We start from the raw sequence: 18667 nt of genomic DNA on the forward strand, positions 1-18667 counted from the left end.
TTGTATATTCATTGACAGTGTTGCATTCCAGTTTGTAGCGATGGACTTGATGAACACCAAAGAGTGTACCTTTTCACCTTCTTGGGTACCTATCCTGAGATAGCTACAGAATCAGATTTTGTACTTTAGAGGTGTAGGGCCTGTCTGCTTCTTTCCCCACACATTCTTAATAAAAGGCTTCAAGCAATTCCCTTTACTATCTATTCTGAGCCCACCTCTCCCCAAAACATGAATCCCAAAAGGATAATTGTTAATTTTAGGTATGTTCTATGCTTAGAGAAATTTATTTCAATTTTCACAGTTAGCTCAATATCTTTTCCAGATTAGCAATCACATCAGCATTAAAGTAAACTGCAGATAGAACATAAACATAAATCGCAGAAGACAAGCCAAGACAAGAGGACACAAGATGTGGCGCTAGCCAGGGACGAACACCAATGCGGGGAAACCCTTGATCAATTCTTCTTATATGTTCTTCAATAGTTCATCAGAGAGAGAGAGAGATAGTACATTTACAACGGAAGTCAACACTTTGACTTATCTAGATAAGAGCATAGATCATCTCTAAGAAGATGATATATGAGATCAGTTGAAGACATGCTACTTCAACTGATTCTCCAAGGTGACTCCTTCACCTATCGTTGTGCTACATTTCGTTATCATGTTGCACCATGCTGCACCCATCATCACTATGTTGCATCTCATCATGCTTCATTAATCATGATTGTACCCATCACTGTACTGTATTATGTGCCATCGCTGCACCATGTTGCCATACTAACCTATGTGCTGGCTGCATATTGCTTGCTTGTTGTCCCTAGCTTGCTTGTTGTCCTTTGCATGCTTGTTGTTGCATGCTAGCTGTAACATTGCATGCTTGGTGTATTTGTTGCTAAGTACCATACAACTGTCCCAATGTTAGTTAGTTGTCCCTTGCATGTTGCTCTCCTCTTGAGATAGATGCTTAGGCTGTTTCGGCAGTTTCGGCAATTTCGGCTCTTCCAGATAGTTCCGGCAGTTTCGGCAGTTCGGCTTCTGCCCTCTGCGTCAGCTTTCCTGGATGTTCCTGTAGTTTCGGCTGTTTCCGACAGTTCCGGCTATTCCCGGCAGTTTTGGCAGTTTCGGCTTTTCCCAACAGTTCCGACAGTTCCGGCAGTTCCCGACAATTTTGACAGTTCCGGCAATTCCGGCTATTCTCGGCTGTTCCGGTTTCTGCCCTCTGGATAAGGGCAACGTTATCCCTTAGGATCTCTCCTCCTACTAAAACCCAAAGACAGGTAGAGAGGAAGAGACCACAAGTGTGTTGAAATGACTTGAAGGCCACCTCTATTTATACTAAAATGTTGAGCACAAGTGGGGCTTATTTGGTTGCTGGCTGACCTTGACAAATTGTCCCATAACACAAATAAATTCATATCTCCATGAATACTTATCAGAATTGGAGGATCTTTAGATCAATCCTACACCTCTTGATGAGAGGGATCCAAGAAAAATATCTTCTTCCATTAATAAGATGAGCCGCATGGAGTTTGGCCCTAGTTGCCAATTTTAACACTCCCTCTCAACTAGGGAGAACTCCATCCGCTGATCCATATGTCCGACTGTACTATCTCTACCATCAGTGCCCTGCACTGCTTTGCTCTGCTCTGCTGAACCATGAAGAAGAAGAATTGACCGAGAATGTCTCATACCATTCTCTACTGACCCGAAGTCAGTTTCATCTGAAGGAGTGTGTCACATCACTCTTACTGGCCCAAAGTCAGTTTTATTGATCCCAGATCAATATCACAAGACAGTGTTTCAAACCACTCATACTGATCCCAGATCAGTTCCATTGATCCCAGATCAATGGAGGTCATCTTAGCATAGGGAGTGCGGTAGATACATTGATGCGTCCATCGATAGTACTACTATGGTCCCTAACCCCATTTCCTTGCTCATTGATCAGATGAGAGGTACTTCCCATGAGTCTTAGACTGCATGGGTAGGATGCCCTGACAGGAGAACTAATCATCCTGTCCACAGGAGAATGGATCATCCTGCTTCACAGTTGCCACGGGAGAACTAATCATCCCGGCCCACAGGAGAACTAATCATCCTGTTCCACAGTTGCCACGGGAGAACTAATCATCCCAGCCCATAGGAGAACTAATCATCCTGTTCCATAGTTGCTACGGGGTATCACAGGGGAAGGTTGAACCTGTCATCTTATACGTAGCGCACCACCAGGGGAGGGTGAGTCGCCCTGTGGTCGTATGTTGCTCCAGTAAGTACCCCAAGCCCCTAGAGCTCCCAGAGCTCAATGCATGCAACATGCAGGACCCTTATAAGAAGGTCTCTCAATGACTCCAAGTCATTCGGGAAAGTCACAGATTTGACCTTTCCCTGGGGCATTGACAAAATGTCTGCGACCTATACATCAGTCTCAATGCGATGGAGCCTCCTCGCTCATCGACTTACCATATCCCAGATAAGGCAGTATCTGATGATTATCTGCTGGAGCAATCATCGAATACGTGATTCCTCAATAATCGAATTGCCCCTCTGGTTGTCACAGAGAATCACAGTGGTATTCATCACGTGTACAAACAGCTCACTTAAGAGTTTTTGTAACCATGTAGCTTCACACGAGATCATACTCGTAGCTATGCATTCGGTCTCGGCGGTGCTTATAGCAACCGACTTTTGCTTCCTGCTCATCCATGATATCGCAGCAAAATCCAAAGAGGACCAACATTCGAATAATCATGCAGTTTCATATTTCCTGCAGTGTGTCTCAATCAATGAGAGATTGTGCCTTGAATATATCTAAGAAGATTCTTGGCACCAATCCAGTGAGGCTCAACCAAATATGAGCTCACCATGCTAATTGCAAAACATATATCTGGACGGAAGTTCACCAAGAACATCAACGCGAATGAGTTTATGAAACTTAGGCATTTCCCAAATCTGGTCCGACATCACTACCATATAACTTCTGAAAGATAAGATCTTCGAGGTAGTCAAAGCCTTGCAGTTTATCGTTCCACATTCAGAATCCAACTCCCTCTTTCTTCTGCAAATGAGAGGGTCTGCACCTGTTAGAAATAGGTCGTCTTCATAAGGTGCTGGTATGAGAGGTCTATCATCCACAACCTTCAAACAATGGTTTGGATCGGCTTCACTCTTAGTGAATCTCAACTTCATCTGATTGCTATCAATCCTCTCATACTACGCTCAGGGAGTCTTGCTTCAAGCCATAGAGGGCTTTCTTCCACCTGCATATGTGAGATTCTTGATGATTGTTGATCTAGATTGTCATTAATGTCAATATGAAGCCAAGGAGCTATCAGAGCAAAGCTATCAAAGCAGAGAAGAGAAGCAAGTGTAAGAGCGGAAGATTGAGGAGGAGCGAGCCATATCGGGAGTATCGCGTGTAATGTATGCCCAAGAAGAACCGAGAGGAAGAATTCATCAAAAGAAGCAAAGAGGAATCATAATGGGTCTTTGAATCCGGTTGAAGAATCAGAGTGAAGCTCAGAGAGAATCAATGATGTATGAATTCGCAGAAGGCAGGCTCAGAGAGAGTTGAGCAGCGGAAAAGTGAAAGGCCAAAACCCTGAAGAAAACCCGAAACCACAGGAAAAACACTGAAGAAATGAATCAAAGTCAAAGTGAGGAGACAGATGAAGATTGAACGCACAGGAACCGTTGGATCTCGGAGATCAACGGACGAGGTCGAAGGAAATGATCGGCCAAGATTAAATCGCGCAGACTGGTGTCAAGAAATGAATGGTGGAGATTGATTTAAGTAGTAGCGGAAGAGGAATTCGGAGAAGGCGTCGCAGCCGTCAATGGTAGAAGATCTACGGTCATCGGGTACAAACAAGCTCGGGCGTTAGTCAACGAAGGAAGGCAGATTTAAAGCTATAAGTGGGATTTCGGGCGAATGAAAAATGGTAAGTGGTATTTAGAGGAGAGAGAAAAACCGCTCATTTTTGGCGGGTAACTCTCGTGCAAGTAGTCCACCCGAAATCGCTGTAGACCGTCGGATTTTGGGGGTTGAAATCTACGGTGGAGAATGGACCCGACTACACCATTGTAATACGCCCTAATGTTATATCGCATCCGGTTCAATCGCAAGTCTTGAAGGAGTGTAACGATATAAACTGCCGATTGCGATAAGGCGATGGACTCGATAGAGTTATTAACCACTGGTTAATAACATAATCGCATCCGCTCCGTCGGTAGCAGGGGAATCGACCATCCATTGACTGTACTATGGGCACGACTTATAAAGACCTCCAGAATGTTGCGATTGTGATTGTGGGTTTAAAGGAATAATTCGGACTGTTCATTAATGTTGCGGTTACCATAAAGAATAAGTCTATTGTTTGAATAATAATAAAGATGTCCTCTTCCTAATTAACGTGTCCTGTGAGTATTGATGAATTCGAAGAGACAAAGGAAGCCGAAGAGTGAGCGTAGAGGAAGCTGAAAGATCAAACGAGCGTTGAGGAAGCCGAAGATCGAGCGAGCAAGGAGGAAGCCAAAGGTCAAGCGTATCAGGCATATAAAACAAAGAACAAGGAAAGTTTAGTGTTGCTGGCGAACTGTAAGAAACAAAGGAAGTCGAAGTTCTGGTAGAAGTGGAAGGAACAGGAGGATAGAAGGAAGTCATAGGTCCAGCAGGGTTGGGAGCAGAGAATTACAACCAAACAGATCCAGACAGTTTACAGCAGAGGGTTCGAGCCCTGGAGGTTGGTGCCCCCGAACTGAAAGGATTGGTGTCCTGGGAGTTGGTGCTCCTAAGTTCAAGGTTGGTGCCTTGACAAGACAGATTTGGTGCTCTAGAGGTTGGAGCCTCACAAAGAGTCCAAGTTGGTGCTTGGCAACAAATTGGAACCAGTGTTGTGAAAAGCGCGATCGGGATTAAATTGGCGCGGGGAATGAATCCGAAAAAATCGGGAAAAAATCGGAAAAAATCGTTTGGTACAAAAATATTCATTTTTTTTTTTTTTTTTTTTTCAAATTTTTAATATCTAAACCATCTCTAAAAATCACACGATTTTTTGAAAAAAGCGCGATTTTTTCAGTAAAAATCGGCAAAAAAAAGTAGGCGATTTTTTCGTATAAAAATCGCGATTTGATCGGCAAGCTGAAAAAATCGCGATTTAATCGCGATTTTCACAACATTGATTGGAACCATATATATATTGTATCTATTTTATTGCAAAGATTATATTAATAAAAGTATTTATTCTTGTTGTTCATCTTATGTTCTGAATATAAATGTTTTAACTGGTAAAATAACAGTTGAAAAGAAATACTTATTCACCCCCCCTCAGTATTTCCAACAATTGGTATCAGAGCCGACTTCTTCATATTAGCTAATCTGATAGTCACCCTATGAGTGATCTCAGTTAAGAATTTATTAAATGAAGGTATTACAGACTCATATGCTGGTGTGTGTTCTGTGTTATTGAAGCAACGGATCGATCATATTGCCAATACACAGACAATTGAATGGAAAGAACACAGAGAAATACAGTAAGCAAATACAAGAACACAAAAAATTAATAAGGAGTTCACCCTATTCTCCAGGGCTATATCTCCAGTCCAGCGTCAGTGGTGGCCTTATTTTATTGTGTTTAAAGCAAAGAATTACAATGCAGGAGCTCAATATGAGTCACCTGAAACAGATTTGCTTGGTAGGGTGGTTCTTGGATTCCCCAAGCCACTGGAGTGCACAGACTTGTTTGCCTACTAGCTTTGTGACCTTCTGGTCTACAATGGAAAGAGCCCAATGTGGTGCTTAGTCCGGACAGATCCTCTTTGGGATGGCTTGAATCCCTCAAGCTCTCTGGTGCTAGATGCTGCCTTTGGTCAGCTCGACCCTTTGTCCTCTTCTGCTTTTGCTTCACTGTCTCCTTCTCCGGTTTCTGTCTCTCTGTGTTTAGTTGTAAAGTTTTGTAGATGTTCTATGCTAAGAGCAATTTCACTTTTCTCACAGCAATCATACAAGTAGATAAGCAAAATGCAGATAGAACATATAAGCAGATCTTACAGAAGACAAATCAGAAACAAGAAAAATGTATGTGTTTGTTTCGGCGGTCAACAGGATGCTTCAACCAGCAAAGTCTCCTTTGGTCAGCCAGCCCAGCATGTGTCACAACAACCCTCCAACCAGTAGATGAGTCAACCCAAGTCAGTTCTACAAAAGTCAACGCTGTCCTGAAAAGTCAACGCAGGGGCAGCAAGCTAAAAGTCAACGCAGCAGCAAAACGGTCAACCCTTTGACCTCGATTTTTGTGCCAGGTAGTATGGCCTTCAAAAATCGAATCTCCCACAAGTTTTCAGCTTGTTTGGACCAAGCGTTGACCAAAGTCAACGCTGGTCAAACTTCTGCGAAACCCTAGCAGCAGAAAAAATCCTCTTCGTCCTTCCCACGTGTGGCTGAAATTCGTCCTCCAGGTAGCTCATACTTTTTAGGATAAGAGAGGAAGATGTGAGTTGTGTTATGATCAAATTCTCTCCAACTTTTCCTGTATATATATATCCATCAATGAGGGTGTGTGACACATCTGTTGGGCATGTGAGCCTACATTACAAAACTGGCTGACCTTTGCACATGTAATTTATTAAGAATAATAAATTCAAAATATAAGTTCTGCTCATCGGATTAAGACTATTTTTATATGGATTTTACACCTCTCAGAAAGAGGAATCCAACAAAAATATTAGCCTCTTAATCTGAGCATCAGAACATGGAGTTTGGACCTAGTTGTCCAAATTTAACACTCCCTCTCAACTAGGGAGAACTCCATCTATTAGTGCAATTAACATCGTGAGTCATCCCGCCGAAACTTGCTTTGCTGGCTTCTTTATTTCAGAACAGAAGTGGGTCAGTCACAAAGACATCATTCCCCGACTGACATAATCAGTCCAGAGGTCCCAGACCTCACAAATCTTGATCCCAGATCAAGTGGTTGGACCATGCCATCCTAGATAGAGAGTACGACAATCTCTGATGCGTCCATCAGTCTTTGCTAATAGTCTCTAGCTTTTCCACACCTCATTGGCCAAATGAGAGGTACTTCCCATGAGCCCTGAACTCAATGGGTAGGATGCATACGGGGCACAGATTAAATGAGTGGCGAACCAGCTCAATAATCACAAGGGTGGGGCAGAAGCATTATGAGTGCTTATAGCTCCGAGAAGCTATCCCCAAAGCCCCCCAGAGCTCCCAGAGCTCATCGTCCAACAGGACCCACATCATATGGTCTTTCCACGACACCAAGACTCTCACGGAAGGTTAGGAACTTGACCTTCCCCAGGGGCTTAGTGAGAATATCTGCGACCTGCTCATCAGTTCCTATATGATCGAGCCTTACGGCGCCTCGCTGTACCATATCCCGGATAAAGTGGTACCTGATATCAATATGCTTGGATCGGTCGTGGAACACAGGATTCTTAGTCATACGAATCCCACTCTGATTATCACAGAGTATTACAATGGTATCTAGCACATGTTGGAACAGCTCACTAAAGAGCTTCCTCAACCAAACTGCTTCACAACAGGCCATACTAGCAGCAATGTATTCGGCCTTCGCGGTGCTCAAAGCCACCGACTTCTGCTTCCTGCTCATCCATGAGATCGAAGCAGAACCAAGATTGAAACAGCATCCAGATGTGCTCTTACGATCCACCACACTGCCAGCCCAATCGGCATCAGTATATCCCCGGAGTATCACACTCCCGGCAGTGTATCTCAGTCCATGGTTTATCGTGCCCCGAAGATATCTCAAAAGATTCTTGGCACCAACCCAGTGAAAATGATGAGGCTCAACCATCTGTTGACTCAAAGTATTCACTGCAAAACATATGTCCGAACGGGTGTTCACTAAGAACATCAAAGCTCCTATGAGTTGACGATACTCAGTAGGATTGGCCAAGATAGGCCCTGCAGCGCTGCCACTCAACTTCTTAAAGTTGAGTTCCATTGGTGTCGACACGGACTTACAGTCCACCATCCCAAATCTTTCCAGAAGCTTCACAATATACTTTCCTTGAGAAAGGAAAATCTCTCCAGGTCTCTGCCAGACCTCCAGGCCTAGGAAATAGTGCATCAGTCCTAGGTCTTTCATCTCGAACTCAGCAGCAAGCTCCCTCTTACATTGATGAATGAGAGGGTCATCACCTGTCAGGAAGAGGTCGTCCACATACAGCACTAGAATGAGAGGCTTTCCTTCCTCAACCTTAAAGTAAAGGTTGGGATCAGCATTGCTTCGAGTGAAGCCCAGCTTCATCAACTATCCATCCTCTCATACCAAGCTCTGGGTGCTTGCTTTAACCCATAGAGGGCTTTCTTCAACCTGCAGACATAAGAGTCTCGATCTTGAACTTCAAATCCCAGAGGTTGTTCTACATACACCTCTTCCTTTATTGCACCATGCAGAAAAGCAGTCTTGACATCCATCTGATGAAGACTCCATCCTTGCGTAGCAGCAAGGGCTATGATGGATCGGATGGTGGTATATCGAGCCACAGGTGCAAATATATCGTCATAGTCAATTCCTTCCTTTTGAGAGAAGCCACGGGCAACAAATCTTGCCTTAAACTTTTCAGCACTCCCATCAGATCCATGTTTAATCTTGTAGAGCCATTTAGCGGTGACAACAGATTTGTCCTTCGGTCTCGGGACCACATCCCAGACATCATTCTTCATAATAGCCTCATATTCTTCATGCATAGCATCCTTCCAGACTTGATGCTTGATGGCTTCTTCAAAAGATCCAGGTTCAGATTGTATAATAGTACTCATGGCAGCTAGATACCCTTGGTATCTACACGGCTTCTTGCTTTCTCGGAATGTTCCCCTTGGGGCAGCATGACCCTCAGCATCTTCGAGGGTGTCCCTGAGCCATGATGGCCTTTTTCCTAGAGAAGGGGAAGGATCAATAGAGTCCATTGGCTCTTCAACATCAGGCATAGTCTCATCCTGGGGTTCTTCCAGATTTCCAGGTCTTTCTTCATGGTTTTCTTCAGATCTAGGAAGATCTACTACTTTCTTCAGGGAAGCATCTTCGTCAAAAGTGACATCATGGCTTATCTCTACTTCCCTTTGACCAGGTACATAGACTCTATATGCCTTAGAAGTCTCACTGTAGCCCACAAACATTCCTTTCTTCCCAGTAGCATCCAGCTTACTTCTCTTTTCTTTCGGCACATGAAAATAGACAGGACATCCAAAAATTCTAAAATGTGAGACATCAGGTTTCTTACCAGAGAAAACCTCTTCGGGAGTTTTGGAGTCCAAAGCGGAATGAGGGCATCGGTTTTGAATGTACACAGCAGTATTTGCAGCTTCTCCCCACAGAAACTTTGGAAGACCCTGGTCACATAGCATGGCACGGGCAGCTTCCACAATAGTCCTATTCTTGCTTTCAGCAACACCATTCTGCTCAGGAGTATATGCAGTGGTAGTCTCCCTCTTAATGCCAGCTTCTCTGCAAAAGTCTTTGAACTCATTTGACTCATATTCAGTGCCATTGTCAGTCCTCAAAATCTTGATCTTCTTTCTGGTCATATTTTCCACCAAGGCTTTGAAGGTACGGAACCACATGAAAGCCTCATCCTTCTTCTTCAAGAAGTATATCCAGGTTTTGCGAGAGAAGTCATCAGTAAATGTCATATAGTAAGAACATCCCCCCAGGGATGTTACAGGCAACATACCGGAAAGATCAGAATGGACCAGTTGCAATATCTCAGATGTCTTTGTGACACTTGAGGGGAAAGGTCCCCTTGTATGTTTTCCTTCAGCACAGCCCTTACATACACCTTTATGTTCCTCTTCCGCCTCTGTCGATTCAGCTTCTGCAGCTGCGCTTGGAGTTCCCTGTTTGACGTCATCATCAACGCTCAGGGAGTGGCCACATGTCCTCCTCTAAACGGCGCCAGCCTGCTTCGTCGGTTCGTTTCTTCAGTTACGTCGTGGATGAAGTCTTTCCTCCACCGTGGCAGTCAAACGGACTCCAAATCTTTCTAAAACGCGGCGTATTCCCTTGTCGATTCCGCTTCCTCCCTCGGGCGCGATCTCAGCTGTCCGATCTGGGTCCCCCAGATCCAACGCCATACGCACGTTTCACACGGTTGACTTGCTCGACCTTTAGCGCGCGATCAACGACAGTTTTCTCTCACCTCCGCTTGCCACGCGTCGATCGATGAATGGAATCGCTCTGCTCTCGTCCGAAACCTCTTACCGTTTGAGGGCACCCCGATCAAAACCGCCGGTTTCCAGAGTGCGGGTCCCGCCTTTGTACTTTCAGCGCTTTCTCCTTTTTGCCCGCGGTTCTTTGCCTTCCCATGTGTCCGTGTGCTCAGGCTTCCTCCTTCACGGCCCTGTTTGCCCAGTGATGCGCGATTAGCGCTGATTGCGCATCAAAAAACACCTCCTTTTCCCGATCCGGGGCTCCCAGGGGCTACTTTGACCTTTCGCGCGGTCTCCATGGGCCTCGGTTAGCGTGCTTTGACAGAGGTCCTCATCGTTCCACGCTGGCTGCCATTTCCATTGGTTCAGGGTGTTTTTGATTGCTGTTTTGGATTCTTTAGAGATTTGTTTCGACCCGATACAATCATGATTCTTTGACAGTCTTCTATGGATCCAATTCCGATCATCAGCTTAACAGCTTGAAGAGGTATTCTTAGTCATGACGAGAAATCAAGAAGTGTCAGGAAGACCTCCTCTGTTCGATGGCACAAATTTTGGTTTCTGGAAAAAGAGAATGTCCTACTACTTAATGTCCCTTGGACCTGAAGTTTGGCATTCGGTCTTAAATGAGTACATAGCTCCTTCCACTCTTCCAACAGATCAAGATGAGAGGAAAGTCTACGTTGCAAATGCAAAAGCCTTAAACTCCATCACTAGTGGAATCACTGATTCTGAATTTACAAAAGTCATGAATTGTAACTCTGCCAAAGAAGTATGGGATAAGCTAATTAGCTTATACAAAGGGGACTCCAAAGTCAAGAAGGCAAAGCTTCAAACTAATAGAAGGCAATTTGAAAGTCTGAAAATGGATGATGAAGAAGATATTGCATCATACTTTCTCTGAGTAGCTGAATTGGTCAATTCCATGTATTTTACCTTTTCACCTTCTTGGGTACCTATCCTGAGATAGCTGCAGAATCAGATTTTGTACTTTAGAGGTGTAGTAACACATTCTTAATAAAAGGCTTCAAACAATTCCCTTTACTATCTATTCTGAGCCCACCTCTCCCCAAAACATGAATCCCAGTCAACCACTGGACATGACGTGAAAAGTAGTATACCCTAATTTTGGAACCCAAATCTCCTTCTACCAGTTTTAAAGTATATTTTCTACAATTTGGACCAAAAAACCTGCCAATAGAAAGCCATGATTTGACTGACCTGAATATCCTCTCCAACCACCAATTTAACTCTCTGATCTGACTTCTTTATCACCTTTCACAGCGCAAAGTCTGACTACCTTTGGTGGGGGCAGGATGTTTAGTGAGCCCAGGCCCTTCCAAACAACCTACGTCAAGGTCCCTGTCCACAAATGCACCTTCTTTTGCTGGATCTGAGTCCAAATCAGAGATTAGAGCACCAGTGCATGCACTTGAAAGAACAGTGCTTGTAGAGGTAAAGTTTAAATATGGCCCTCTCCCAGATACAGTGATAGAATGGAGCCAGATATGTTGATATCTGATGTCCCATTTGCTGCCTGTACCATGTGAATGGTTGTCACTTCATGCCTACCGGTGTAGGTACCATGCAGTTGACTGACAATGCCTGATTATCTTGCAGAGTGACCTTACAACCTTTTTTCATTTGAAAACCTAGGTTTATTGTAGTAGGAGAAAAAGATCCTTGTCTTTACCTGTTGAGTCTTGGCAGAACACTGGGGAGTTCTACACCCCCCTCCATTTTGAACAAGTTCCAAAATATTCAAATTCTCATATCTACTGTGGGTTTCTTGCTGTGGTTGACCGGATGAAGATCTTCCTCTAGCCTAGCTAGGGTTTCTTCGGCTTCATCAATCCCACCTGTGCATTAATCTGCTGAGTCATTGACTATGTGTCTTGAAGTTTTCTTCTCTGTTAGGAATTCATCATCTATTTATTGTTATTATTTGTTTCTGTGTTACTAGAGTCTCCTGAGTATGGGTTGATTCTTCTCTTTGAAGAAACCATGTGGTGTCAGCTCCTATAATTCTGTCTCGGTCTCAAGTGATACTGACAATTTTGACTCACAAATATAACTCGGACATTCAAGTCAAATCCACGTCATTGATTTGGTGAGTCTGATTTGTGAGCCTTGTGAGTCACACCCAACTGTGTGTTTCTAAAGACAGAAAAAATAAAAGGAATCACTCATTTTGCTTGCTTTACTGATAAGCATGAATGGCATTTTGTTGTATGCAGTATGTCTTTGAAATCTAGTGTATTTTTAATTTTAATTTGAGTGCCTGAGTCAACCCCCAAGATTTTCTAGAGACTTAATCAATTCTTACTATTCAGCCTTGCTGAGTCATTCTTTGAATTGAGAATGGTAACTTTGATTTGCATTTATGATTACTATTATTAGCTTTATTTTATTTTTAAAGTGATCTCCAATTGAATTGAAAGTTAATAAAATCTTGAATGTACATATGAATTTGACAATATGGGCAGTTTGTTGTAAATTTCACTGACTAATACAATAGCTTTCATTTTTTTTGTACTTTGGAGATACATTTGGATTTTGATAATATGACAAAGTTATGACTGATCAAGCTATCCAGCCTGGAACTATCACAGCTCATCTAGAATTTTTTTCAAGATTTTATTAACTTTCAATATTCATGCTGCAGGCCAATGCAAATGTCTTTTCCTGTGACAAAAATGTGAGAAATGAATTAATTTGGAAACTTAAAAGTAGAAGTAGGTCCATGTGATTCATGCTGCAGGCCAAGGCAAATGTCTTTTCCTGCTACAAAAATGTGAGAAATGAATTAATTTGGAAACTTAAAAATGGAATTTGGTCCATGGATTCAAGTGTTTGAACATTGTTATGGAAGATAGGTTTTACAGGTATATTGGTGAGAGTAGGTTTCTTTGTGCTTACTTTTTATTTTGCAAGTTACATTTATTACTGTTCTTTTTATTACAGGAAACTGCTCTTTCCAGTCTCAAAGAATGGCTCAGTGATACTGTCATAAGCAACAATCCTGTTTTGAAGCTGATTGCTGGAACCATCTACGTTCATGAACAAGATTACAATGAGGCTCTGAAACACACTCACTCAGGAGGAACACTAGAATTGTGAGTATAAACTATATTCAGTTTCTTTTTCTCATTCATTAGTGACTTGTGAAAAATAGATTCTCATTTGCTACTTTATTTTGAATTTTCTTTCCGTTTTGCAATTTGTTTTCTCAGTAGTTGAATTAGGCTGCCATTTTAGACTATTGTGTCAAGGGTATCTACTACTCAATATAAATAGTGCATGACAATTTTTTAAATATCTGGGAATTTTCATGTACCATTCAATAGAAATATATAAATATGCTTTTCTATAATTTTTTTTCCTCGAAATAGAAATTGTCCCTCTCAAGCCTGTAAGAAAGGATTATACTGCTAGTAACTTGCCACCCCCAACCAACAATTCACTCACAAAGAGCTTTAAACAATAGCTTGCTCACAAAGAGTGCACATGTCACAAGCAGGAATTGAGCCTTGGTGCAGACGATAACATTTCTCCTCCCAACCACTCGGGCTAGATCTAATTGACGACAATGCTTTTCTATTATATGTGACAATTCTGTTAAATATCAGGATTCAGGGATCATAAATTTAAATCTTATACTGGTCTTAGGTATCTTTCTTTTGGTTAGAGTTTGTTCCATGGCTAGTTTCTATCTAAAACATCAGTGACTGGATGACACTAATTTTTGATGTCATACCTTTTGAAGGTTTTCAATGAATATGACAGTTAAATCGACAAAACACTGATTCATAGGTGGTAATATGATTTGACACAACACCCATAAGCTGCAATCAAATTTATTTATGTTTGGGGTGAATGTAGAATTGATTCGTTATGCTGGATCTCCCTAGGATTTTGAATGTTTTCAACTCGAGTAACTGAGAAACCTTAATGGACAAAAATGTTAGTTTTAGGTGATTACCCATTATGGCCAGATCGGATAAAAGATAGACGGAGTACAAGGATAATCAAGAGTATAGCATATATAAAATATTGTAAGTGAAAATATCTGAAATTATAATTTAGGATTGTTTTGAATACAAAATGGTTTCAAATTTCAATCTTGGGGTAATCAGTTTTAAACATACAGCGTTTCTAGATTAATCATTTTTCTACTTATATATCTGCTATATCTACTTGCATATTGCAATATATATTGTCTAACAAGTTTTGTGTTAAAGGCATAAATGATACAGAGAATTTTGATGATTGCCGAAAAGTCTCGAAAAATTGTGATTTTTCAACCACTCGATTTTTCGGCCAAAAAAATTGTGATTTTTTCCTTTGGTGATTTTCCCTGATTTTATTTTTATTTTTATTAATTTTTTTGATTTTTGCCTTTTCTTTTCTGATTTTGAAAAAATGAATATATTTTGTACTTCTTAATGTGCGGTGGTTTGCCCATTTTTGTCGATTTTGTTGCCGATGTTTCCGAGAAGATGTTTTCTGGACCCTTGCCGATTTTTTGCCAGTGTTGATTTTTTCAATGCTGATTTGATCTATTGCTTTGTAATTTCTTATTTCTTGAGTGGTAGGAAGTGATATGTGATTGAGTGTTGTTACCTACTTCCTGTCATATTGATAACAGTGTTTTTATGCAGTGTATACACCTTTGAGTTGACAGTCCACATTGCTGTTGTTTTGTGAGATTTAGATAGTTTTCACTAAGATTTTCTTCCTATGAGGTGTGGTATTTGAGCATGTTATCTGAAATCTTCCAGGATTTGTATATGGATTATGGAGAGGGCTGTTGCCTGTGAGAGGGAGCTGTTGTAGGATTTTAGAGGCTGTGATGACATAGCTTGAGTGATTGAAGCTGATCTGCAATTGAGATAGGTGCTTGAACCTGTGTAGGTTGTTGTAGCTGATATGCTTGTGAGGCTCAAGTGATTAGTGTAGTTTTAGGCCTGATAGAGGGGATCTGCACATGTGACAAGTTGCTGATCTGTTCCAATGGATTTGTTTGTTTGAGGTGTGTTCAGGGGGTTGTAGGAATTGCCACTCGAGGTCTCACAAATTCTAGCCAGTTAGAGGGTGCTTTCAACTTCACACTTTGGAAGTGTAGATTACAAATGTTGTTGAAGGAGGCTGATCTTTTGGTGTTTTGTGGAAGCTAAGGCTACAATGCGTATTTTCATTTTTCATAGGGCTATATTGTTCTTTGCTTTGATAATTGCGTTTCTTCATTAACACATTAAGTTCGCCCTATAACACCATAGCTTTGTTCAGATTTACATCATTATTCATCATCATATGCAACTATGTGGAAAGAACAATATGATCATCATCAATGCAGCAGAACATTAAGGAACAATAGAAGAAAAACATTCACACATAGAGACACCAGGATTGGTCGGAGACCAAGGCAAACCCACTATGGGGAAAACCCTTGCAAATTCTTCTTCTTAGATTGTCATCAAATGATTCAGCAAAAGAGAGTACAATGATCCATATCTTCATCTATGCAACTAACCATCAAAACAACTACAACATCCAAGAAATGAACCCAACAATGTATATACTCAAAATTTGATTCTGAACTCTATCTTGAACTATCACTGTTTGTAGTCAACTGCGGAACACTGCGGTCACTGAGCGAAATCTTTAGAAGGTTGAGATTTCATCTTTTAGGTTCCGGTTGAATGAAGGAGGTGACATGTGAGCGACTATAGCTTTCCCAGTCGCTCCCTTAACCCCGACATGAGAGTGATTGGGGTCAGATTTGGACTGCAGAAACCCTAAACCCCCAGTTGCATGGGTGGAGAGTTGTCTGTGCAATTGGAAAGCTCTAGTCGCACGAATGAGCTTTTGTGTGTGCAATTACAGTCGAATCCTTCCGTTTTTGTGCCTGCGACTGGGGCCTAAAACCCTAAATCAAATGCGAGCTTCGAACCCTGTAATTCCACCTTAGAGCGAAGCTATTCCTCCACGGATGAGCCTCAAACATGTGCGAGCCAAAAACCAAGATAGAAGAGTCTCTCATTATTGTGTCTAAATGAGGTAGAGGTCCCTTGTATTTATAGCTTCTAAGGTGGTCCACTTTGCTTTAGGGCCGACCTTGTCAAATATGCACATGTGGGCTTTTCTTCATAAGTACACTTTCTCTTATCTAGTTTGAGTGATCTTTAAGTCGATTTTGGTCCTCTCGAAAAGAGGAATTCAATGCAATCATTATTTCCATTAGGTGAGCTGTTAAGTGTTGAGAAATTGAGAGGCTTATGATTTAGATTAGATTTCTCTTTTCTTGATAATTGCTTGTGAAGTTGGCTCTTTATTAATCTTTATTATGTTATTTCATCAAACAATTACCAAAACGTAAACATGAAGATCACAAGAAAAACAATGAACACAAGATATAGGCTCCAAGCAAGGGCAAAACCCCTCTAGAGGGAAAACCCTGAAAAATTATCTTCTTATAGAATCAGATCAAAGTGATATATCCAAGACCCATGACTACAAAAAGATTCCAACCTTCTAAATGCCAAGTCAAAACCTCCTTCTGCACAACGAATCCATCAACAACAAGAGACCAACAACAAATATGAGATATAATGAGGCAGAACTTCCACAAACCCTTTTTCAATTTTAGACTTTGGCCCTCCTTCTGCGAAATTTCAGAACCAATCAAGTGAATTGTATGTGTCCAAATGAGCTCAACTCACACTCTATTTATATTGTTCAGAGGGGTTTGAATAGACATGAGCTTTGGGGAAGGGTTGACTTGACATGCAATGTCGACTTGGCATCTAGAGGGGTTTATTGACCAAATTACATATTTAAAAATTATTTTTCCTTTTTCTTTACAATAGGTCCAAATATGACTTTGACTCCTTAATTCATCAAATCCTAGAAGCATGAAGAACATGCTTAACTAATGAAATAATAATTTTTTGAGCATGAAACCCATGCTTGAAAAATAATTTTTTCTTTTTTCTTCTTTTTGTTTTTTACATAAAATATACAATGACATAAGTACAAAGATAATTATGAAGACCAAACCTAGTTACATTTGCTAACAATAAGGACTAATTCATCCCTCACATTGTAGAGAAGAAGTTGGCTAAAGATATATACTATACCTTGATCACTTTGTATCATAGTGAATATTTTTTGCAAGATGATTTTTAAGAACAATCTTACTAGCATGCACACGAGTGATGCCCATGCGATGTGAATTACTTGACGAAGATCATTGAGTTGAGAGATCAACTTGTCGCTATCGAGATGATGGTCATAGATGAAGAGTTGGTGCCCATAGTATGAAAAGTGTTTTCTTCCTGTTGGGGATACTTTGTGTAGGGCGTTTGTGTTGTACACCTTTGAGAAGCTTTGGGGGAAAGAAAAAGGCATGGATGGCATGAAGCATCTATATTTGCTAGACCTTTAGAGTGTGGGGTCTAGTTTTCTCACATGTATACTCCATGATTATGCATAGGCATTGGTCACATATAGATCACCTTCACTTGCTATACCAACTGAAAAATATAATTAAATAGTGAGTAATTTCAAGCTTTGGATGGTTGCATCAAAGAGGAGACAAGGCTAAAGACAATTTGAAGTTTGAACCAAGTGGAGGCTAAAGACAGTTTGAAGTTTTGAACCAAGTGGATTAGCCCAATAGGCTTATATACACTAGATTGTGTAGATGATTCAGTAGGGAGGCTACGAGTCCATGGAATCATTTGGCCTTATCCAATTTACATTTCTCTGGATTGAGAAAGTGGAGTAATATAAACAAATTAAGCATGAAAATGTTAGTAAATATGAGGAAATAATGACTAAATTGTGATTTAGATATGCTAAGGCAATACCTGATAATGGCTTTTGATTATAAAATTGTTGTAGCACATGTATTGTGACTAGCTGATAACTGGCAATGTGACTTTGATTGTGAACTCAAGCTTCTAAACTTGAATTGGGTCTCCTTGCATGCTCGAATTGTGTCTATAAATAGGAGGACAAAGGCATAGGAAAATATAAGTTTTTTTCACAAGGTTTGTGAGCCCAGACAATTCACAACGTCTGTGAGATCATTTTTGATTGCGGACAACGCAAAGATTGTGTCCTAAGGAATAAGAGATCACAAGTGCGCAAGTATTTAGGAGATTGTGCGCAAAGCTTGTGTCCTAAGGAGTAGGAAGTCACAAGTGCGCAAGAGAATAGGAGGAATTGCGCTACAAGATAGGAGCCAAATCTACACAAGGAAATAGGGGCAAATTTGGGCTAGGATTTAGGGGCCTCATGTGCGCTAGGAAATAGGGACCTAGTGAGCAAGGATTTAGGAAGCTTCTAGTGTGCAAAGATCAAGGATAAGAGAGCAAGGTTTGTAGAGCAAGGTGAGGAGGCAATAGAGGAACAATTGCGTGCTAGAGGGCTGAGATCAAGCAGTGATCAAGGCAAGCTGAGATCAATTGTACC

General features: G+C 41.3%; 1 protein-coding gene across 1 annotated transcript in view; it reads left to right on the forward strand.

Annotated features, from left to right (window-relative positions):
* The window catches only part of LOC149146670 (coatomer subunit epsilon-1-like), a 37537-nt gene that overhangs the window by 10659 nt on the left and 8211 nt on the right, over positions 1-18667 (forward strand). The window contains exon 3 of the mRNA XM_089447150.1: positions 13154-13305. Within this exon, the coding sequence (XP_089303276.1) occupies positions 13154-13305 (152 nt within the window). The remainder of the gene's footprint in view (positions 1-13153; positions 13306-18667) is intronic.

Source organism: Pinus tabuliformis, chromosome X (genome assembly GCF_031772625.1).
Source record: "Pinus tabuliformis cultivar Carrire ecotype Pingquan chromosome X, CPIR1, whole genome shotgun sequence".
NCBI lineage: Eukaryota > Viridiplantae > Streptophyta > Pinopsida > Pinales > Pinaceae > Pinus > Pinus tabuliformis.